The sequence below is a fragment of the Nomascus leucogenys genome, unplaced genomic scaffold, assembly GCF_006542625.1.
Source record: "Nomascus leucogenys isolate Asia unplaced genomic scaffold, Asia_NLE_v1 001372F_44823_qpd_obj, whole genome shotgun sequence".
Taxonomy (NCBI): domain Eukaryota; kingdom Metazoa; phylum Chordata; class Mammalia; order Primates; family Hylobatidae; genus Nomascus; species Nomascus leucogenys.
The window spans coordinates 1-25828 of record NW_022097035.1 but is presented as its reverse complement, the minus strand read 5'-3'; the positions used below and the strand labels follow the sequence as shown (position 1 = coordinate 25828).

The 25828-nt window shown below is 34.4% G+C and overlaps 1 protein-coding gene across 1 annotated transcript in view; it reads left to right on the top strand.

Annotated features, from left to right (window-relative positions):
• LOC115834138 (cilia- and flagella-associated protein 47-like) overlaps positions 1-22595 on the top strand; it is a gene marked incomplete at its 3' end in the record, with an annotated part of 34423 nt that extends 11828 nt beyond the window's left edge. The window contains exons 4-6 of the mRNA XM_030808898.1: positions 7435-7659; positions 21509-21590; positions 22467-22595. Coding sequence (XP_030664758.1) covers positions 7435-7659; positions 21509-21590; positions 22467-22595 — 436 coding nt within the window. The remainder of the gene's footprint in view (positions 1-7434; positions 7660-21508; positions 21591-22466) is intronic.
• Between the last annotated feature and the right edge of the window lie 3233 nt (positions 22596-25828).

Here is a 25828-nt window from a genome sequence, read left to right as displayed (position 1 = left end):
AGTTCAAGACAAGCCTGGCCAACATTCTGAAACCCCATCTCTACAAAAATACAAAAAAATTAGTCAAACATGGTGGCACACTCCTATAGTCTCAGCTACTAGGGAGGCTGAGACAGGAGAATTTACTGAACCCATGAGGCGGAGGTTGCAGTGAGCTGAGATCGTGCCACTGCACTCCAGCCTGAATGACAGAGCAAGACTGTCTCAAAAAAAATAAAAAATAAAAAATCTCAAACTTCACACACTGAGGCAGTAGAAAAACTACATTTGCCGAGGAGTGCTTTACTTCCAACTATGTGGTCAATTTTGGAATAAGTGCAATGGGGTGCTGAGAAGAATGTATATTCTGTTGATTTGGGGTGGAGAGTTCTGTAGATGTCTATTAGGTCTGCTTGGTGCAGAGCTGAGTTCAATTCCTGGATATCTTTTTTAATCTTCTGTCTCGTAGATCTGTCTAATATTGACAGTGGGGTGTTAAAGTCTCCCATTATTGTTGTGTGGGAGTCTAAGTCTCTTTGTAGGTCTCTAAGGATTTGCTTTATGAATCTGGGTGCTCCTGTATTGGGTGCATATATATTTAGGATAGTTAGCTCTTCTTGTTGAATTGATCCCTTTACCATTATGTAATGGCCTTCTTTGTCTTTTTTGATCTTTGTTGGTTTAAAGTCTGTTTTATCAGAGACTAGGATTGCAACTCCTACTTTATTTTGTTTTCCATTTGCTTGGTAAATCTTCCTCCATCGCTTTATTTTGAGCCTATGTGTATCTCTGCACATGAGATGGGTCTCCTGAATAGAGCACACTGATGGGTCTTGACTCTTTATCCAATCTGCCAGTCTGTGTCTTTTAATTGGGGCATTTAGCCCATTTACATTTAAGGTTAATATTGTTATGTGTGAATTTGATCCTGTCATTATGATGTTAGCTGGTTATTTTGCATTGATGGTCTTTACAATTTGGCATGTTTTTGCAGTGGTACCGGTTGTTCCTTTCCATGTTTAGTGCTTCCTTCAGGAGCTCTTTTAGGGCAGGCCTGGTGATGACAAAATCTCTCAGCATTTGCTTGTCTGTAAAGTATTTGATTTCTCCTTCACTTATGAAGCTTAGTTTGGCTGGATATGAAATTTGGGTTGAAAATTCTTTTCTTTAAGAATATTGAATATTGGCCCCCACTCTCTTCTGGCTTGTAGGGTTTCTGCCAAGAGATCCACTGTTAGTCTGATGGGCTTCCCTTTGTGGGTAACCCGACCTTTCTCTCTGGCTGCCCTTAGCATTTTTTCCTGCATTTCAACCTTGGTGAATCTGACAATTATGTGTCTTGGGGTTGCTCTTCTCGAGGAGTATCTTTGTGGTATTCTCCGTATTTCCTGAATTTGAATGTTGGCCTGCCTTGCTAGGTTGGGGATGTTCTCCTGGTTAATATCCTGCAGAATGTTTTCCAACTTGGTTCCATTCTCCCCGTCACTTTCAGGTACAGCAGTGAAACGTAGATTTGGTCTTTTCACATAATTCCATATTTCTTGAGGCTTTGTTCGTTTCTTTTTACTCTTTTTTCTCTAAACTTCTCTTCTTGTTTCATTTCATTAATTTGATCTTCAATCACTGATACCCTTTCTTCCACTTGATTGAATCGGCTACTGAAGCTTGTGCATGCATCACATAGTCCTAGTGCCATGGTTTTCAGCTCCATCTGGTTACTTAAGGTCTTCTCTACACTGTTTATTCTAGTTAGCCAATCACCTAATCTTTTGTTCAAGATTTTCAGCTTCCTTGAGATGGGTTGGAACATCCTCCTTTAGCTTGGAGAAGTTTGTTATTACTGACTTTCTGAAGCCTACTTCTGTCAAATTGTCAAAGCAACAATGGTGCTTGGAAAACTGGCTAGCCATATGTAGAAAGCTGGAACTGGATCCCTTCCTTACACCTTACACAAAAATTAATTCAAGATGGATTAAAGACGTAAATGTTAGACCTAAAACCATAAATCCCCAGAAGAAAACCTAGGCAGTACCATTCAGGACATAGGCATGGGCAAGGACTTCATGTCTAAAACACCAAAAGCAATGGCAACAAAAGCCAAAATAGACAAATGGGATCTAATTATACCAAAGAGTTTGTGCATGGGGAAAGAAACTACCATCAGAGTGTACAGGCAACCTACAGAATGGAAGAAAATTTTTGCAGTATACCCATCTGATAAAGGGCTAATATCCAGAATCTACAAAGAACTTAAATTCACAAGAAAGAAAAATCAAACAACCCCATCAAAAAGTGGGCAAAGGATATGAGCAGACACTTTTCTAAACAAGACATTTATGCAGCCAACAGACACATGAAAAAATGCTCATCATCACTGGTCATCAGAGAAATGCAAATCAAAAGCACAGATACCATCTCACACCCATTAGAATGGCCATCATTAAAAAGTCAGGAAACAGCAGGTACTGGAGAGGATGTGGAGAAATAGGAATGCTTTTACACTGTTGGTGAGACTGTAAACTAGTTCAACCATTGTGGAAGACAGTGTGGCAACTCCTCAAGGATCTAGAACGAGAAATACCATTTGACCCAGTGATCCCATTACTGGGTATATACCCAAAGATTATAAATCATGCTACTATAAAGACACATGCACATGTATGTTTATTGCGGCACTATTCACAATAGCAAAGACTTGGAACCCACCCAAATGTCCATCAATGATAGACTGGATTAAGAAAATGTGGCACATATACACCATGGAATACTATGCAGCCACAAAAAAACGATGAGTTCATGTCCTTTGTAGAGACATGGATGAAACTGGAAACCATCATTCTGAGCAAACTGTCACAAGGACAAAAAACCAAACACCACATGTTCTCACTCGTAGGTGGGAACTGAACAATGAGAACACTTGGAGACAGGTGGGGAACATCACACACGGGGGCCTGTCATGGGGTTGGGGGATGGGGGAGGGATAGCATTAGGAGAAATACCTAATGTAAATGACGAATTAATGGGTGCAGCAAACCAACACAGCACATGTATACATGTATAACAAACCTGCATGTTGTGCATATGCACCCTAGAACTTAAAAGTATAATTAAAAAAAAAAGAAAAACTAGGAAAACTAACCCAAAAGCTAGCAGAAGAAAATAAATTACTAAAATAAGAGCAGAACTGAATGAACTTGAAACTCAAAAATATATGCAAAGAATCAACCAAACCAAAACTTGGTTTTTTGAAAAGATAAACAAGATTGATAGACTACTAGCTAGACTAAGAAAGAAAAAAGGAGAGAATATACAAATAAGCACAATCAAAATCACTAAATGTGGCATTACAACTGATCCCACAGAAATATAAAAGATCCTAAGAGAAGTTTATGAAGACTTCTGTGCACAAGAACTAGAAAATTTAGAGAATGTGGATAAATTCCTGGAAGCACACAACCTCTCAAGATTGAATCAGGAAGAAATTGAATTCCTGAACAGATCAATATTGATTTCAAAAATTAAATAAGTAATAAAAAACCTACTAACAAAAGCCATGGGCCAAAAGGATTCACAGCCAAATTCTACCGGATATACAAAGAAGAGCTGTTAACAATTATACTGATTGTATTCCAAAAAATCAAGGAGGAAAGACTCCTCCATAACACACTCTTGGAAGCCAGCATCACTGTGATACCAAAAGCTGGAAGAGACACATTGAAAAAAGAAAACTATAGGCCAATATTCCTGATGAACATAGATGTAAAAATCCTTAATAAAATAGTAGAAAACTGAATCCAGTAGCACATCAAAATGCTAATTCACCATGATCAAGTAGGCTTCATTCCTGGGATGCAAGGCTGATTCAACACACACTAATTAATCAATGTGGTTCACTGCATATAAGGAATTAAAAACAAAAACTGTGATCATCTCAATAGATGTGATAAAAGCCTTCAATAATATCCAACATCCCTTCATGATAAAAAATCTCAACAGAGTCATCAGCAAAGGAACATACCTCAAAATAACAAGAGCCATCTATGACAGCCAACATCATACTGAATGGGCATAAGCTGGAACCATTTTCCTTGAGTACTAGAACAAAACATGGATGCTCACTGTGACCACTGCTATTCAAAATAGTATGAGAAGTCCTTTTCAGAGCAAGCAGACAAGAGAAAGAAACAAAAGGCATCCAAATATCAGAAGTCTTACTTCTGTCTTCACTGATGTTATGATTTTATGCTTAGAAAACCCTAGTTTTATTTTCATTTTTTTGAGGAACCTCCATAATGTTTCCTATATCACGGTACTAATTTACCTTCCTACCAGAAGTGTGCAAGGGTTCCCTTTTCTCTGCATCTTCTCCAAAACTTGTTATTGTTCATATTTCCTATAAGTCAATCTAACAGGCATGAGATTATATCTCATTTGGATTTTAATTTGCACTTCCTTTATAATTAATGACTTCGGGCATCAGTCTGTTTTTCAGTTCCTAGAAGCCGTTAGGTATTATTTCTTTTTTGCTCTTCCCCAAATCACCAGAAGATAGAAGTGGCCCTTGAAATAGACAAGAAAACACAATTTATGTTTCAGAGATAATCACAGAAAATGTAGTAAATATTATAGTCTATTCTTTTCAAGCTGGGTGAATTGTAGAAGTAACATTTTTTATAAACACCGCTGGGAAGATCTCTAAGCAACTGATCATAGAGTCATTTGAATCGTACTGGAAGTCCCACTTATTCTGAGAGAAGTAATTGCAGTACATATAGGTGCTATCCAAGGATTCCACTCTAGCATGAAGCTTCCTGCAGCTGCCACATACAAATAACACATCCTAGAATGCCAGTCAGGAAGCTTAAGGGGAAGCTTAAGGAAAGCTTGTTCCAAAGCTACCTATTCCATCCCAGAGCCTCTCATTTAGTATAATACTAGAATCTTATAGAAAATCAAATCCATCCAGTAGAATGTTTTATCTTTGATAACAAGAGGATCTGAAATGAGGAAAATATTTCCTCTATGTCTCCATTTTCTCATCTGTAAAAAAGGAGATAATACAGTTGTTGTAACATTTATGAGATAATATATTTAATGCATGTCAGAGCAGACCTTAGGACCTAGTGAGTCTTCAGTAAATCTTAGCTATTATTAATAAATTTAATTAGGATTATGTTAATATAGTTATGTATTTCTAATTTCATTAATCATGTTCACCAACTCTTCTTGTATTTGGCAGTAGAGAGTCAGTTTAAAACCCATCACTTTCAAGAGAGCACTTTTCCAAATTATGTTTTATTAATAATATTTCACCTTTCTTTGCCGGATGTTTCCCCAGCTTGATTCAGGAACATTTGACTTTTATTTATATATATATATATATAATATATATATATATATATACACACGTATGTGTACATATGTGCATACATACATATAGATGTTGTATACATATATGCATGTATACATGTATGTATACACATATTTGTATATGTACTTATATAGTACATATATACTTATATATGTATGTATATATATACACATATATATAGCATAGCATGCTTTTCTCTTTGCAGCTTTGAGCTGCTGGCAAGCTCACTGATAAATTTGATAGTATTAAAATGAAGTGTCACCTCCATTTCTGGGCATCTTGCCTATTCATACTGCCAACAGTGTCCAACAAAGTCATAGAAACTTGACTTTAGATTCAAGCTACGTATTAAAATGAAAATGACTATAATAACTCATTCTAGTTGTGTTCCTTGAATTCTTACTTTTGCACACTAGTATAACAATAATGAGATAGTCTACAATTGTTATTTTTAAAAGAGTTTTATTTGTTAATCATTTTACTGCATGTTTGCTGGTGATAGTGATGGGTGAGCCTTTTGAATATTTTCAATCTCCAAGTAGGGGATTCTCATAATTGAAAAATAAACAAAATCCTTTAATATATTAATATATATGTAAGAGCAAAATGAATATACTTAAACTATATATAGGCAACTATGGAGTTATTAAACAATAATGATTTAATAATGTTTAATACTATTATTTTTGTTTATGGTTTTTAATCAGTTAATATTTGCCTATATATTTATCAACATCATTGTTCTTTTTTTGCATCATTAGTCTTGCAGGTAGGATGATTTTCATTTTCTCAAATGTTGCAGTATGAATACTATTCTATGACCTATATTTCATTACAGTAATTTTGTTTTTATTTGATTTAATCTACTGTTAGGCTCATCCATTGATTTCTTAATTTTATTTATTCAGATTTTTATTTGTGAATGCTCCATTAGTCAAATTTTGTATAATGTATTGTTCCATGGCAAAATTATCAATTTTGAACATAGTACATATGGTTAGTTTAAAACCTGTGTCTTACAACTATAATACCTGGGATCCCTGAGTGTCTATTTTTATTGCTTATTGTTCCTTTTAATTTGCATTAATCTTGACCAATAGTGGTGCTAATTTTCTCCATAAAATATTTGTTTCTTTGCTGGTAACTTCAGGATACACTAGCTCTATCATACCCATTACTTATGAGGAAACTAAGGAACAGAAAAGTCAAGTAACTTAGAATGTCATTCAGTAAGTGGAAGAGCAGTGGTAGTCTATTTCTTGCCCAGTGAAATGTATTTTCTTCTGTGTGAACTTCCTGTCTACCAAAGTGGGTAACTGCCATTCAAAATGGCCTCAGGTACTTATTTGTCAATCCAAGCAAGTGATACATCTGTGACTCTCATTGCTAACAATTAGACAATGTGGTGTGAGATATTTAATAAATTATAGACAGCAAGAATAGTGGTAATTTTTAACTTCATTAAAAGTCAGTATGCATCACAACCTTGTGCAATATTACTAGGAATTAGAGATTGCAGTATCTTATTTAAAGAACTGTGGGCTTTATCTTTAAAATGAAAATCCCTGCTTATTAAGCCAATGTGCAGGATTTGCCCTTCTAAGCATTAAAATACAAATACTGAGAAAATGTGTGTAAATTATTTTTGTATATACATGTGTGATAAACATTTGAAATCTATCTTGGAAACTATTATAGACCTTATTATCTCCAATTTATATCATGCAAAATTGAGCTCAATGAGTTTAGATAGCTTGCCATATTCACTCAGCTAGTAGGTGATGGGTTTAAATTCAATCTCTGTTCTGTTTCTCAAGATCTGATCTATTCATAATCTAATACTTCAGATTTGACAGTTGCAACATTAGATAATTATGTGTGTTTAAATGAGATACTGGAAATCTATGATAATATTTAACAAATCTTTTTTGACCAACAAGTGGTAGCCTAGTGAAGTGTATTATGGAGTTTCTTACTAAGTTGATTTTAATAGAGTTTAATTTAGTCGTTGAATTGAACACGTTTTTTTCCCCCATACTATAACATTTTGAGACTGTTTTTAATTTAAAGTCTTTTTCTCATAGGGATGTATATAAAATGCAGTTCTACTCATCAACCTCGCCACCCCCAAAGTTTTCCAGACAGAATGACTTTTCCAAATATAATAAGACCATTTATGATGTGCTGCTCCATTTGAGTGGAAAAATGCCACCTGGCATTAATTCAAGTCAATCTTTACCTGTAGATAACCATGAAAAAAGGGTAATTCAACTCCATTTGCAACATTCCTCACTTCTGGACTTTCTCAAGTAAGTGCCTGGATGTGCTCATATAAGCACGTAACTCTGGCTTGGATAGTTAGATAAATGAGCAGATAGATAGACTTTGATATTATTTTCCTTTTTAACCAAATATATACACACACACACACACACATATATATGTATGGTAATGTATATATATATCTCACACATTTTGAAAAATATATAATGCTTAATAGCCAATAAGCATTTTATGATGTATTGGATTTTTAATCTAATGCAATCATTCTTATACTTTATCATGCATCAAAATCACTGAGAGGGTCTGTTAAAACAACAGTTTACTGACCCTTACCCATTGAGTTTTTCAAAGTTAATTTTCATTTATAACAAGTTTCAAGGTGATTCGGATATTTCTGATCCATTACCTCATTTTGAAAATCCTGGCCTACAGCAAATATATAAATCCATTTAGCTAAAAAGGGATGAAACCAACAAGCTTTATTTCTCAGACTATTATTAGTATCATCTCAATTTATGGGTACTGTGGACTTTTAGTCTGCATATGTAAAGTCTTTTAATATTAAAATAGTAAGCAGGCGAAAGGAATTTTAAATGGTTGATGCAAAAGAAAGGAAAAATAATTGTCATAATATCTGTGTTCCTCTGCGAAGATTAAATGGCAAGTCGCCAAGAAATGGAAAAACAACGTACATTTACATTCTGAGAAGAGTACCGGTGAATTTACATTGCTTCTTTAGCCTGCGCTTGCAACATCCATGTACACTGAAACATCCCACATCCATAGGCAGTAATTTATTTAGCATTGAGTTGAACATATTATTACTCCCTCTTCCATGCTCCTATACAATTAAAATGGCATTTGTTACTTGTAATTATTTATGTAATATGGTTAATATATTTTTAGATATATTATTGTGATTTTCTCTTTTGCTTCTTTGTTTATGGAATCTGCTCCATAGTTGCTCAGAGATGTTCATCTGTCCTAGCAGGAATAGAGATGCAGGGCAAGAATACTCTTACAGCAGGAATACAAATTAAAGATTTGACATTCAGTTTTTTTATTTCCAAATCAGGAATTTTGAGTCCCTAGTGATACTATGTATTAAAACTTGGACATGTTACTTAAAATATTTTCTTTCAATACTTAGGCTCTCAATATCATGGTAATAAGGCAAGATTGGCTTGGTTCCTTGTGGATTACAAGGTAGCTAGAAGTTTCTAAATCGCTTAAAGTGACTGAATCAAGATCCAGACAGCTTGTCATGGCGGTTTCTGGGTTGGGATGTTAGAGGGACCCCACTGGAGAGGCCGAAGAGTGGCAGTTGTCTGGCCATGGTGCCACAATAGGAATGACAAATATATGAGGACTAGGGAGTGTCTGGTCAGTTACAGGAGACCTCTTGGTCCTTGACGGGTGTAAGGGCAGAGACAGAAGATCCCCATCTCAGACATCAGCAGCATATGCCCACATGACACAGACATTTCAGGCCGAGAAGAGGCACAGCAAAAAAAGAACAAGTATCCAGAAATGCAGTCACCGACCTTCACGTACAAATATAGGAGTCCCTCTCCCTATCTCGTGTAAGCCCAAATCCAGCATGGATGATCCTAATTCTGAGAGTTCTTATACAATGTGAGGAACCCTTCTATATAAAATAGCAAATGAAAAATATAAATATTAGATACATGGCTTTAGAAGGTAATCATGAAAGTTAAAAAACCTGAAGTTAAAACGGTATTTATTTGACAATGAGTCTACCTTTTCTCAGGTGCCATCTGGCATGGATAGGCGGGGGTGAAATTTTGACTGTTAATCACAAATAACAGAATTTCTGTAAAGAGATTCTTTGGATAGAAGACCTAAAGATACATGGAGGTGCAATTTTGCATTTTCTCTGTATCCTTCTGCACTCAATCTAGATGGGAGAATGAGAGCGGTTATATCGGTTAAGGAAATAACACAGCTGTGTGGAATTTTGTAAATCACTTTCAACTCCGCTGACTTATCCCTGAGTCAGTGAATCCCACAAATCTGTGAGCAACTTAAGGGCAGAAACCACATCTCATTCATCTGGAATTTCTAACACCCAGGATCACTGGGGAATGGGGCCGATGTTCATTACATATTTATTTTTTAACATTTTCTTTCACAGATATTTACCTTTTGAATTTGTGCGGTATAAGGAATAAAACATGGAAATTGCATTGCAGGACATTTATATAAGAATGAAGAAAATGCTGTGAAATGTAAAAAGTGGTAAAAGAAAGGGTGAAAAATTTGCATTCCAGGAAGTAGAGTGTAACAAATGAGAGGGTCAAGTTGCAGCAAACAACGTAAATTTTTTTTTCTCAGAGTTCTGGATGCTAGAAGTCCAAGATCAAGGTATTGTCAGGGTTGGTTTCTTCCGAGGCTTTTCTATTTGCTGGCAGATAAACTCTTCTTGCTGTGTCACGTGGTTTTTCCTCTGTGTGCCATTTCCCTGGTGTCTTTCTGTGTATTCAAATTTCATCTTCTTATAAAGACACAAGCCAAACTGGATTTGGTACCACTCTAATTACATCATTTTACGTTAGTTACCTTTTTAAAGACCCTAACTCCAAATACAGTCACATTCTGAAGTACTGAAATTTAGGGTTTCAAGTTTCAACATATGAACTTTGTGGAGGGGTATAATTTAGACCATGGCAATACCATGTGTGTTATATTATGAAACAATATTCTGTAATTGGATGTTATATTTTATAATAAATTTTGTATGGATATATTTGCAGTAATATATTTCTTGTCATTTGTGTCTGGTATGGACTGAATTGTGACCCATCCCAAATTCATATGTTGAAATCCTAACCCCCAATGTGATTTTATTTGGAGATAAGGCCTTTAAGGATGTTATTAAGGTTAAATGTAGGGCCCTAATCCAATAGGATGGATGTCCTTTAAAGAAGAGGAAGAGATGCCAGATCTCTCTCTCTTCTCTCTCTCTCTTTCTTATTATACAGAAAATGTTATGTGAGTACACAGTGGGCAGATGGCCATCTACAAGCCAGGAAAAGAGGCCTCACCTAAAACCAAATTTTTGGCACCTTGATCTTGAACTTACAGCATCCAGAATGGTGAAAGAATAAATGCGTTGTTTGAGCCACTTATCCTGTGGTATTTTCTTACGGCAGCTTGAGCTTACCAATATCATATCTAACATCCTTTGATATAATTTCACTTGTTTATAGTTATTATTTTATGATATAATTAATTTTCATTGAAAATAATAAAATTTTTAAAAATTTGTAATTTGTGTAGTATAAAACTAAAACAGATGCAGAATATCAACATCTTCTGCCATACATTGTAACTAAGAAGTAGACCATCAGAAGAATATAAAGCTATTATAACTCTTATTTTTAAATTCCTGAATTTTTAATGATGGCCATTCTAACTGGTGTGAGATGGTGTCTCATTGTGGTTTTGATTTGCATTTCTCTGATGGCCAGTAATGATGAGCATTTTTTCATGTGTTTTTTGGCTGCATAAATGTCTTCTTTTGAGAAGTGTCTGTTCATGTCCTTTGCCCACTTTTTGATGGGGTTGTTTGTTTTTTTCTTGTAAATTTGTTTGAGTTCATTGTAGATTCTGGATATTAGCCCTTTGTCAGATGAGTAGGTTGCGAAAATTTTCTCCCATTTTGTGGGTTGCCTGTTCACTCTGATGGTAGTTTCTTTTGCTGTGCTCTTTAGTTTAATGAGATCCCATTTGTCAATTTTGGCTTTTGTTGCCATTGCTTTTGGTGTTTTAGACATGAAGTCCTTGCCCATGCCTATGTCCTGAATGGTATTGCCTAGGTTTTCTTCTAGGGTTTTTATGGTTTTAGGTCTAACATGTAAGTCTTTAATCCATCCATTGAGTTTTTAAATAAATAGTTAATTCACCAAAATAAATACACTTAGAAAAAGCAACTCACATCTCCTTATATGTAAATTTGGTTCCACTTGTGATTTTCACTTTTATCCTTAAAAATTTTATATCCTGGGCTGTGTGCGGTGAATCACGCATGTAATCCCAGCACTTTGGGAGGCTGAGGCGAGTGGATCACACAAGGTCAGGAGTTTGAGACCAGCCTGGCCAACATGGTGAAACCCCGTCTCTACTAAAAACACAGAAAATTAGCTGAGCCCTGTGGTGGGCGCCAGTAATCCCAGCTACTCGGGAGGCTGAGGCAGGAGAATCACTTGAACCTGGGAGGCAGAGGTTGAGTGAGCCAAGATCGCACCACTGTACTCCAGCCTGGGCAACAAGAGCAAAACTCCATCTCAAAAAATAAAAAACCTGCACATTGTGCACATGTACCCTAAAACTTAAAGTACAATAAAAAAAAATACATGTATTTCGACTCAACTTTGTGTTTCATCTGCTGTGTTTTGAAAATTATAAGAAAACTAGATTAAAGCATGAAACTAAAATTGCCAACAAAAAAAATAAAAAAAGGAAAAAAGAAAATAAAAAATTAAAGTGCTATATCTTTCTCACTTATGCATGACCATTATAGTATCTTATTTAATGGAATTGCATCTAAGAATGAAAATATTTCAAAGAAACAATCCAAGAAGTAATCCTGGAAGGGTGCACTGAACTGGGTTGAAGGAACATGGCTTTTGAATCATGCAGATATAGGCTTATATTCCAACTCTTCTGTACTCCTGTGACCTTGCACAAGTTACTTCACCTGTTTTAGCTCTAAGTTCAATATGTAAAATTAAGGGTGATAATTCCATAACTAACTTGGTTGTTAGAAGAATTACATCAGGGAAATAACTAACGGATGCTAGGCTTAATATTGAAGTAGCAGAATAATCTGTACAACAAACCCCCATGATACAAGTTTGCCTATATAACAAACCTGCATATGTACTATTGAACTTAAAATTTAAATAAAAAAAGAATTAGAAATAATATAATGTGAATCACATGACGTATAGTAGATTGTTATTGTTATTGTTGTTAAATGAAATGAATTATGGCCTAAGGCTTTCACATGCTTAGATGTTTCCTTAAACTATTCCAATATAGTAACCACTAGTGACATACTGAAACTGATTCTTGTGATGTCACTATCACTGAAATGGAATATTTATTTTAAAAATCCATTTTATGAGTAATAAATGTCTTGTTGACATAAAAATGTCAGAAAGCCAGTATTTATCATTTATATCCTCATATTTATTAGATTGAATGGAAACTAAGTATTAATATTTAAATTTTAATAAGTTTATAATAGAAAGCACATAGTTTTTAATTTTACCACTTCCTACTTTTGGTCTTCAATAATTGATTCAATAAGGTAAGTGCTCTAATTCAGTAAGTCCAAAACGTGAATGCATTTTTTTTCGGAAAGTTAGTTTTACTCTGAAAATATAATAAATATTAACTGTGAGCAAAAGAAGGAGGCTTACATGCTTTAGTCAATCCTGATTGTATGTATATAATGGAAATCAAACAACTTTGTGACAGCATCATTAAACTCTATGGAACTTGCAATCGTCGTGTTATTCTTGTAGAATTCTTTTTGGCACAGCTCCCAGTAGTGTTGACATTAACATGGGTCATTTGTGTTATGACATTTTATGATGCGAGGATGCAGGTATGGAAGAATAATTTTGACATTAAAGCCACACCATTCAGATTTATTTGCTCTTTATCTGCAAATACGTGCCTATCAGGATATGTTGACTGTGATAAAATGACTTAACATTTAGAAAGTGACAGTATGGTTAATAAAATTGGGTCATTAATTCAAGATATGTGCATATGTTTCATCATGGAAATATATGTATTCGAATGCAAAATAATCATAAATGTTAGCTTCTCCATTTAAATTTGATAATACAGTAGGTAAGAACTTTTGTACACGTGAAATATCTACTCTGCAATCAATGAGCAACTTATGTTTAGGGATTAAGCTAGAATTTTTTAAGAAACAAATTTTTAGAGATTAAGTTTAGCATTTAATAACTAATTGCAGCTAATTATGTTTTGATCCACCCAATGCGAACTTGGAAAAAATATTCAAATAGAAAACCTAGTATGTAAAAGTTTAATCAAATCAATTAGGAAAGTCAGCTCTTTATAAAACTACTGACAAGATGTAAAATCTACTGATAAGACATAAAGGTAAATATTGTCTTATGCACTGATGAAGTTAGGCCTTGAGTAGATTCAAAATGAAAAGAATAAAACAAGTCTTCATAACAATCTCAGCCTTTAAAATGAAAAAAAAATGCATTTTTCTTGTCCTCAATTTTACCTAGGGTTTACTCTCTGGTGGACACTTTGGAATACTCCAATAAATAACACATAGGCTCCCTCCTCAAGAAGCTCCCATTTTAATGGTTCCCTGATATTTTCCTCCAGTTCTCAGTAACATTTGATAGAAGTGACCACGTACATACTGAAATTCTGTCTTGGCTTTGGGCACAAGAAAATATTCCAGTTTCTTCATATGTCTCTGAGTTGTAAGTTTTGTTTTACTCTTGAGGATTTCAACTTAGTGGAGACATCATCTCATTGCATTTCTACATAGGCTGTAGGTTGGCTAATCTTGCTGAGGAGTGGTGTTACGTAAAATTAGATCTTATTTAAATCTATACCAATTTGACTGTAATGAAGATTCACAGAAGTACTGTGCATGAGGACAGGAATTGTGTGAAAATCAAAAGAAAGGTTTCTGTTTTATTTCCCAACAAAGGAATTTATGTAGGCAGTATGATTTCTACTACTAACTTAGACTGACCCAGGGCCATGTCAGACTTAACTCTAGAACAGTGGACACTGCCTCCACCCAAGACCACCCAAGAAGAGTTCCCTTCCTCACTTCTATTTTCTCAGTCATCTGCACCATCTTCAAGGTTTGAGTTTTCAGAATTATCTTAAGCCTCCATTTTCCTTTTTCTTTTTCCAACTTCTCTGTAATCACAAGACTGCAAATTCTGAGGGTATTTCCAGAATTGAGAACTAGATGTAGGATTCTTTCCTATTAAATGTTTATTGGTGAGTGGTGTTCTAGGTTCACTAACTGAGTTAGACCTGAATATCTGAATCTCCATTAGGAAATATTTGCCACAAAATACTAGATTTCTACACAGTGGCTTTGATGGTGATGGACTTTCATATGAAGAGTTTGGATAAAATTATTTCAATGAATTTTACAATGAAAGAAGTATATATGAAAACATAAATGTGGTAAATTATATGCATATAAATATGTACATACATAGGCTTTTAAATGTATTAAATGATATAAATAAATATTTACTGCTTCAAATATGCTACCTCCAGAATACATAACCAGAGTCTACAATTTTTGGATATTCTCTTTAGAATAAATAGATAATGAATTACCTTACACAAGCTTTCTATTTAGGCATTTGTGGTTATAGGTACTCAATAAACATTGGATGACTAGTGATCTCTCTGTTAGAGATTTTATTGTATTCAAACATTTCCAGATATTTTATTCAATTTTATAATATTGTAACAGGAATAAAATAATTACTGCATTGACTACAAATCCAATTCATAAAACTCTTTATGTTTTGTTACCATGTAGGGATTGATGTAGCTGATTATAGGTCTAAGTTCTTTCTCATTTATCAAGTTCTCTAAAGAAAATATCACAGGCACATTTTAGAATTAAGGGAGGTTTTAAAAGTTAACTATATAACTTTAATTTTTTTTTTACATTTTATTTTAAATTTTGGGGGTATGTAGTATATGCATGAGATATTTTGATACAGGCATGCAATGCATAATAGTCTCATCACGGAAGATAGGGTATTAATCCCCTTATCCTTTGTGTTACAAATAATCTATGTATACCATCATTATTTTAAAATGAAAAATTAAATTATTATTGACCAGAGTCACTCTGTTGTGCTATCCAATATTACACTTTATTCATTAATTATAATGATTTTTCATATCCATTAATTATCCCCACTTCCCCCTCACCCCCTGACTACCCTTCCCAGCCTGTGGTAACTATCCTTCGATTCTCTATCTCCATGTCTTCAATTGTTTCGATTTTTAGATCCCACAAATAATTGAGAACATCTGACTCTGGTCTTTCTGTGCTTGGCTTATTTCACTTAATATAATTGCCTCCAGGTCAATACATATTCTTGCAATTGACTGAATCTTTTTCTTTTGATGGCTGAATAGTACTCCATTGTGTATTTGTATGACATTTTCTTTATTCAGCTTTTGATGGACCTATGGTAGCTTCCAAATCTTGGCTATTGTGAACAAACCTGCACAAATGTGGGAGTGAAGATATCTCTTCAAAATATTGATTTCCTTTCTTTTGGCTACATACCCAGCAAGGGATTGCTGGATTTTGAGGTAGTTCTGTTTTTGGTTTTCTGAGGAAACTCCAAACTTTTCTCTGGAATGGTTGTACTAATTTACATTACCACCACAGTGTGCAAAGCCTCCCTTTTCTCTATATCCTCAGCAGCATTTGTTACTGCCTGTCTTTTGGATAAATGTCATTTTAACTGGGATGAGATGATATCTCTTTATACTTTTGATTTGCATTTATCTGATGATCAATGATGTTAAGTATATTTTCTTGTGGCCATTTGCCATTTCTATGTTTTCTTTTGATAAATGCCTATTCAAATATTTTGCCCATTAAAAAATGAAATGAGATAAATAGAAAATACAAAAATGAAAAAATGAAACAAAAAATGGTGTGAGTTGATTGAAGGTAAAAAAAGAAACAAAATAAAAATAAAAATTTTAAAAAGAAGCAAATATTATGCCCATTTTAAAATTGGATTTTTAGATATTTTTCTACAGAGTTGTTTGAGCGCCTTATATATTCTGGTTATTAACCCTTGACAGATGGGTGGTATGCAAACATTTTGTCCCATTATAGGATTTGTCTATTTTCTTTGTTGATTGTTTCCTTTCCTGTGCAGAAGCCATGTATTCATTTATGCTTTAATTGCCTGTTCTTGTGGGATATTATTTAAGAAATCTTTGCCCAGACCTGTATCATTCAGAGTTTCCTTGAAGTTTTCTTGTAGTAGTTTCATAGTTTGAGGATATGGCTTTAAGCCTTTATTATATTTTGATTTTATTTTTGTATATGGTGGGAGACAGATGTCTAGTTTCATTCTTCTGCATATGGATATGCAGTTTTCCCAGTACCATTTATTGACAATACTGTCCTTTCCCCAGTGTATGTTCCTGGCACCTTTGTTGAAAATGAGTTCGTTGTAGGCGTGTGCATTTGATTTTGGTTTCTGTATTCTGTTCCATTGGTCAATGTGTATGTTTTTAGACCAGTAACATGCTGTTTTCGTTACTATGGCTCTGTAGTATAATTTGAAATCAGGTGAAGTGATTCCTCCAGTTTTGTTTTTTTTGTTTAAGATAGCTTTGGCTATTCTGGGTCTTTCGTGGTTCCATATAAATGTAAGGATTGTGTTTCTCTTTCTGTGTGGAATATCATTTGTATTTTGACAGAAATTGCATTGAATCTGTAAATTGCTTTGGGTAGCATAGACATCTTAATAATACTGATAATTCCAATTCATGAACATGGAATAGCTCTCCATTTTTTGATGTCCTCTTCAACATATTTCATCAGTGATTTATGGCTTTCTTTATAGAGATCTTTTACTTCTTTGGTTAAGTTAATTCCTTGGTACTTAATTTTATTTGTGGCTATTGTAAATGGGACTCCTGTTTTAAAATTTCTTGTTTTAGTTTTTTCACTGTTAGCATATAAAATGCTATTGAATTTTGTATGTTGATATTGTACCCTGCAACTTTACTGAATTTATTTATTATTTCTAATAGGTTTTTTTGTGGAGTCTTTAGGTTTTTCTAAATATAAGATCATATCATTTGCAAACAAGGATAATTTGACCTTTTTATTCTAATTTGTATGCTCATTATTTTTTATCTTGTCTAATTGCTCTAGCTGGGACTTCCTGTACTATGTTCAGTGACAGTGATGAAAGTGGGCATCCTTGTTGGTTGCAGATTTTACAGGAAAGGCTTTTAGTTTTTCCCCATTCAGTATGATACTAGCTGTGGGTCTGTCATACATGGATTTTATTCTTTTGAGGTATATTCCTTCTATATCCAGTTTTTTGAGAGTATTTTATCTTAAAATGATGTTAAATTTTATCAAATACTTTTTCACTATTGGTTGAAATTATCATGATTTTTGTCCTTTATTCTGTTGATGATGTGTTCCACTTGATTGATTGTATTATGTACATTGCATACATTAAACCATTCTTGCCTCACGGGGATAAATCTCACCTGGTCATGATTAATGATCTTTTTACTGTATTGCTGAATTTGGTTTGCTAATATTTTGTTGAGGATTTCTGCATCAATATTCATCAGGGATATTGGACTGTAGCATTCCTTTTTTATATTTCTTTGGTTTTGGCATTAGGGTAATAGTGGCCTCATATAATGATTTTGGAAGCATTCCCTCCTCCTCTATTTTATAAAATAGTTTGAGTAGGGTTGGTATTAGTTCTTCTTTAAATATTTGGTAGAATTCAGCAGTAAAGCCATTTGGTCCTGGGCTTTTTTTATTGGGTGACTCTTTCTTACGGTTGTGATCTTGTTATTTGTTATTGGTCTGTTCAGGTTTTGGATTTCTTCCTGTTACAGTCTTGGTCAGTTGTACGTGTCTAGGACTTTGTTCATTTCTTCTAGATTTTCCAATTTATTGGTCATAGTAGCTACTTGTGATCATTTGAATTTCTGCAGTATCAGTTGTAATGCCTTCTTTATCACCTCTGATTTTATTTATTGTATCTTCTTCCTTTTTATCTTAGTCTGGCTAAAGGTTTGTCAACTTTGTTTATCTTGTCAAAAAAGCAACCTTTGTTTATTGATTTATTTATTTCAATTTCATGTATTTCTGCTCTGATGTTGATCATTTCTTTCCTTCTACTACTTTGGTATTTCGCTTGCTCTTGCTTTTCTCCTTCCTTAAGATGGAACAGTAGGTTGTTAGTGTGAAGATTTTCTTCTTTTTGAAGTATGTACTTACAGCTATAAACTACCCTCTTAGTACTGCTTGTGGTATATTTGATAGGTTTTGATGTGTTGTGTTTCCAATATCATTTATCTCAAGAATTTTTTCAGTTTCCTTAATTTATTCATTGAACCACTGGTCATTCAGGAGCACATTTTTAAGCTTTCGCATATTTGTATAGTTTCCAAATATCTCTTCTTATTAATTTCTTGTTTTATTCCATTGTAGTCAGAAGATCCTTGATATAATTTTAAATTTTGAATGTTTTAAGACTTGTTTTGTGACCTAACATACGGTCTGTCCTTCAGAATGATCCATGTGCTGAGGAAAACAATAGGTATTCCATAGCCATTAGATGAAAACTTTTGGAAATATCTATTAGATCCATTAGTTCTATAGTGCAGATGAAGTCTGATGTTTCTTCATTTTCTGTTTGGAATATCTGTCAAATGCTGAAAGTGGGGTTGAACTCTCTAGCTATTATTATCTATTGGCCTATCTCACTCTTTACTTCTAATATTTGCTTTATATATCTGGGTGTTACAGCGTTTGGTGCAAATATATCTACAATTGTTATATCCTCTTGCTTAATTGAGCTTTTATCATTATATAATGACCTTCTTTGTCTCTTCTTATAGTTTTTGTATTGAAATCTACTTTTTTTGATACAAGTATGGCTACTCCTGCTTTTATTTTTTATTTCCGTTAGCATGGGATATCTTTTTCCATCCGTGTATGTTCAGTCTATGTGCATCTTGACAGGTGAAGTGTGTTTCTTGTGGCAACAGATCATGAGAACTTTTTTCATCCATTCAACCACTCTATATATTTTGATTTAATACTTTAGTCCATTTACATTCAATGCTATTATTGATAAGTAAGGATTTACTTCTGCCTTTTTAAAATTTCTTTTCTCATTGTTTTCTCTTCTTTCTTTTCTTCCTGTTTAACTTTAATGAGATGATTTTCTCTGGTAATGTGATTTTGCTTCTTGCTTTTTATTTTCTGTGTATCTGTCATATGTTTTGTGGTTTGCAGTTACCATGAGGCTTGCGAATAGTATCTTATAACCCTTATTTTAAGCTGATAACAACTTAACGCAGTTTGCATAAACAAGCAAACAAAAAAGAAACAAGTGAAAAGAAAACTAATAAAGACTCTACACCTAAACTTCAACCCCTTGCTTTTTAACTTTTGTTGTTTCTATTTATATCATATTGTACTCTATGGCTTTGTAGTTATTATTTTTGATTGGTCGATTATTTAGTCGTTCTATTTAAGATAAGAGTAGTTTACACACCACAGTTACAGTGTTGTAATAATCTGTGGGTTTTTTTGTGTACTTACTATTGCCTTTGAGTTTTGTACCTTCAGATAATTACTTATGGCTTATTATTGTCCATTTCCTTCTGTTTGAAGTATTCCTGTTGGCATGTCTTGTGTTGATGAAATCTCTCAACTACTGTTAGGGGTCTAGTAAAGTCTTTGTTACTTTTTCATATTTGAAGGATAATTTTACTAGATATTCTGTTTTAGTGTAAAAGTGTTTTTTGTTTTGTTTTTTTCTTCAGCACTTTAAATATGTCATACTACTCTCTCCTGGCCTGTAATGTTTCCACTAAAAAGCCTACTGCCAGACATATTGGAGGTCCATTATATGTTATTTATTTCTTTTCTGTTACTGCCTTTAGGATCATTTCTTAAAATTTTTTATCTTTGCGAGATTAGTTATTTAATGTGTTGAGGCAGCCTGCTTTGGGAGTTTTATTATTAAATGCCTTGAGGTAGTCTTCTGTGGGTTAACTCTACTTGATGTTCTAAAATTCATTCAGATATTGGATATTTGGATATTGATTTGGGATATTGATATATTTCTCTAGGTTTGGGAAGTTCTCTGCTATTATCTTTTGAATAAACTCATTTCCCCCAGCTCTTTCTCTACCTCCTCTGTAAGGCCAGTAACTCTTAGGTTTGCCCTTTTGGGGCCATCCTCTAGATCATGTAGGTGTGCTTCATTGTTTTTATTCTTTCTTTTTTTGTGTCCTCTATCTATTTTTAAATAGCCTGTCTTCAAGCTCACTTTTCTTCTGCTTAATCAATTCTGCTACTAAAAGACTGATCCATTCTTTAGTATGCCAATTGCATTTTTCAACTCCAGAATTCCTACTTGATTTTTTAAAATTATTTTAATCTCTTTGTTAAACTTATCTGATAGAATTCTGAATTCCTTCTCCACGTTATGTTGAATTTCTTTGAGTTTCCTCAACACAGCTATTTTGAATTCTCTCTCTGAAAGGTCACATGTCTCTGTTTTTCCAGGAATGGTCCTTGGTGCCCTATTTAGTTTATTTGGTGAGCTCATGTTTTCCTGTATCAACTTGATTCTTGGAAATGTGTATCTGTATATGGGCATTGAAGAGTTACAATTAGCAGGTGGCAAAGTCAGCCAGGCCTATATCTTTCCTTTATGGCTTAGAGTTCCCCCAGACCCCAGGTGGGTCCAGAGGTGCTGTTCAGAGCAAAGGACTGGAGTTTAAAAAAAACTAGAATTCCACCTGGTGTTATACTGTACTGTGGCTGAGCTGGCACTGAAACCATAGGAAACTTTCTTTTCACTTTTCCGTCCCCTTTCCAAAGGCAGAGAAGCTTCACCCAGGAGCCATTGCCACTCTGGCTAATTATATAACTTTTAAATTTGAAAAGTAAAATCTAGCATATATACAAATGTGACTTGAAATATTTAATTGATGGTCAATGCAAATCATATATAGAACATGTATATTATAATTTGAGTTTTTCTTTTTTAATTTTAGTGCTCAAGGAGGATGTATTTCACATGTCCTGCCAGAATTTTTGCTTGAACCAGAAGATTATAAGAGGTGGATTGAAATTATGGTAAGAAAATATAATTTCTTGGAACAAACCACACAGTTATTATTGTATGTACTGGTATTTGGCTTATGTTAGAATATTCTATGTCAGAGTCCTTGAGTTTTATATACAAAATACTATTAGGATAATATTTTTGGATAACCCATATGTTTTTGTACATTTGTCAAAAAATCTCTATGGAGTTCCTATGCAAAAATGATTACATGACTTTCTTAAATGTATAAATAATTACTACTTCGGAGAATTTATAAATGAAGACTAAGGTGGGGTTATGTAATTTTATTCTTAAACTTTTAGAATATATATTTTCCAAATAAAATACTGGTTTTATTTCACCACCATGTGCCACTTTTCTTTTTCATTTTCAGGGCAAAATAGAAATGAAACAAGAAATATATAGTTTTGTCATAATACATAGTTTACTTTCTGGTAACCTATTGAGAGGGGAGTGGTCTTTGAGGAGTCTGCAGGCTTTGAGGCAACTATGGTTGTAGGACTCTCACTGTGCTTGCCATGTGACATGAGTGGAGAACCAGGTGCCTGCCTGTTCTTTGGCAGTATGCTGAGGTCCTGTTGCCTTATCCAAAGGGTGTGATTCTTTCTTGGCTCAGCAATCAGAAGAACTTCATATCTTGTTTGGCCACCTATTCTACAGAGTGATCTAGTAGGTGCATTGAATGAATAAATCTACGATCTAAATAAGAGACTGCGTGCTCCTTAAAGTTACCTGTGTTGATATCTTCTGTTATTGGCACATGGCAAATTAGAGCTCTTGATTAAAGTATAGAAAAGGCATCCACTTGTTTTGAAAAAAAAAAAACTCATATGCTAAATTTGCCTTAAATTTTAATTAATGTTGTACTATTTTATTTCTTAAAGTCTTCCACTAATACAATGCCTGTGAGTTCCTGTACACCTAAGAAAAAATGTTCTATTGTTATAGAAATGTCTAAATTTGAAGCCTGGAGTAAACGGGCATGGACAGATGTATTTCTACAGATATACAAGGTAACATTTCCGCTATTGTTTGCTGCTTCTCTGTTGATTAATATAAATCATATATTAATTAAAGTATAGACAATGCTGCTATGAAAGATTCAAAAACACAGTGCCTTAAATGACAGATTTTTTTTTTATTGCTTTCTCATGGAACTGCTGAGATGTGAGAGGGTCAAAGCTTCTGGAGTATCTCTTTCCTCCTCAGTACTAGGCTTTCATGTAAGGGTCTGATTTCTCTGAAGGAAGAATTGCAGGTAAAGGAGTACTGGAGGCAAGGAGTTACCTTTTAAGGATGTGACCTGAAAAATATGTCTTTTTCATTTCAGATTTCATTAGGCAGAATTCAGTCATATAGTCACATCTAGCTGCAAAAAAAGTTGAGAAATACACTCTCTAGAATGAGTAGCTACAGGAATATTCTAGTACTAAAAGGGAGAATTAAAGAATGAGTACTGGTGAAAATTACTGTCTCCACATCTAATAAACAGTAGTCTCTTGCTATAAAACTACATTCACTAAGATTCATACAGCTATAGGCAAAAGCAGGTTTTTATGAGATTCTCAAACTTACTTCCTGCCAAATTGCATTTGTGGGTAGACTAACATAGCATAAATTATGCCTGTATACTCTATACCCCTATTGCATAAACAAGTCCTGGTTTCAGTCCTTGAATAATTCCCTAGGTTTTCAAATATAGCACTATAGGTCTTGTCCACTAGGACCAATGGAGGCTTATGTCTTCACACTTTGCAACCCCAGACGGGTGAGCTGTAAGACTGAGAGTTAGAACAAGGGAGGAATTGAATAGAATCAGGAATTAGCGACTCAAAGGAAAGGGCAAAATTGAGAGCTGAATAATGAGTAGTATGTGTAAGACTCTGTCAATATTTTAATATTAAATCCTCACAACTGAAATCCTCAATTTAGCCATGAAGAAACTGAGGCTCACAGGCACACATACTTTCTTTCAAGATCACATGAATTTGACCATATGCAACAATTTGATGCAGGTAATGCTTATTTCTTCCTTGTTGTTCTCTACTGGGGCCCAGGAGTCCAGGGCCCTCATGCTGCCCCCTGGCAGTCTGAAGTCTCCTTTGGAGTCAGCCACCCAGATCACCTTCTGGAGAGTTCCTTCTTCTGCATGATTCCTGACTGCTCCTCCTGTCTCCTCTTTTTCACCATCAACCTGAACTATCTTTTTTGCTGAATGTAAGAAGAGAATTCTTGTGTGAAAATTCATTTCATTGGTGACTGGTTGTTAATGCTGGAAATATGATCTTTGCACTGTTAGTCATATAGGGCCTACTCTTCTTCACCAGAAGCATGGTCTTGGGTTTGGTTTGATAATCAAAACTGTGAAATACAGTAGATTTTACATGGCAACATGTTAACTTAGTTTTAAGGAAGTACAAAGATAGTTATAACACAGAATGCACACCAACACCAAAGCCAAGAGCTGTGACTCAAAGCATAGCTTCCAGTGTCCCACTCACTTGTCACTCACGTCAGAAGTGGTTACAAGAAGTGGAATATGGTGGGCAAGGGCCATTTCAATACAGGAAAGCCTTCAAGTCTGAGAAATCTTTTCAGTTTTCTAGTCATGCAGCACCCTCAGAGTAATGAGCAATTCTCATTACTCAGTACAAACACTGACAGTGAGGTATGAATGCTTCATCTGGTACACTATCCTCATCTGGATTCTCAAGTAACTGGGATGTCCTATAAATGTATTGCTATACATTTCTTTAGTTAAGGGGTTTAAGGAGACTCCAAATAAGTGTTAAACATCAGGCATCTCTAAATCTAAAGGAAAGATCATACATAAACTGGCAATTGATTCTTTTCTTTGGGTCAACATAAGCCTAGTCAAGATGATTCTTCAGAACAAATCCAAAATATCTCATTAGTCTCAAAAATCCAGAGATTTTTATGGACAAGTAAAAATGAAAATTATGTTTTCTAAGCCAATTTGGTGAAAGAACACATAATTTAAAAAGTGGTCATTAATAAACCATCAGCCAAATATAATAGCAAGTTCATGTGAACTGAAAGTGCATATGATGGGGGGATAGCGCTCATATATGCAATGTATACTATTAGTAGTAGTTTTGTCATTGTTGTTTTGAAGTCTTTTAAATGTCCCACAGTGACATACTGGAATAGCACAGGACTATGTTCTATTTTGTGGCAATGTATTGACTTTAAAGGTGCTTACAGTTCTTGAACAAATCTTAACAAAATGAAAGATAATTCAAAACAATGTTTTCTGGGGGCTTGAAAGAAATTCCTGAGTGTGGATCACGAAATATCATTTACCCAAATTTCATCTTAGCTGGCACGGCTCACAGCACATTCTTGCCTCTGTAATTCTGACTCCGTTCCTTCAACTCATGCTTGGTGTGGTTTGCATGTTAACGGATAAATAGTAACACTTATTGCCCCAGGTGTATTTGGATTTGCAAGTGATGGAGTCTTGTACTTTGTGTACATTTTAATTCTTCACTTTATTTTTCTAGCAATTTATTTTCAGAGTATTTTACAAAACTATCATTCTGTGGTAAAGAGAAAATAAGTTTTTTTACCACCGACAATTTCAGAAACACTGCTGTAGAATTAAGCACTCAGTGTAATGGCTCTTCCAATACTAAACGTTACAACCATGCTCCATGTGGGTCCATCATTAAATCTGTATTCTTAGTCAAGGGTCACTTGCAGATCTTGTCTTATTTGCAGAGTAGAAGTGACAGATGACAGATGAATCCTGAGCCAGTTCAGGTCGTTAGTCCCAGACATATATCTCATCAGCTGTACTCAAGTAATTTATCATTTGGTATTTCCCAGAAAAAACAGATATTGATGGGGTCCTTTTCAGAGGCTTTAAATTGCATTTTTATAATACGTGAGATTTGAAATGTAGGACTTCTAGACCACGAAACTGCCAGAATGAAAGAAGGCAGTTCCATTAAACTTCTATACAAAATGCTAAAATGATGCAATTCACATATGTTCTTATAGTGGCGAACAAAAGAACAGTTTTGGATGCTCACAGGTATTTTAACAATTTGTATACTGTAGTTATTTGAAACACTGCATGGCATAAATATGCACTACTTAGAAAAAGAGCACTTTTTTCAGTTACTATTAACATGTACTTGACTGTAAGAGTACTTGTCTTAGGTTAGATTGCCCTAAAAGCAGACGCTGAGACAAGTATTTGAGCGCAAATCGTTTATTTCAG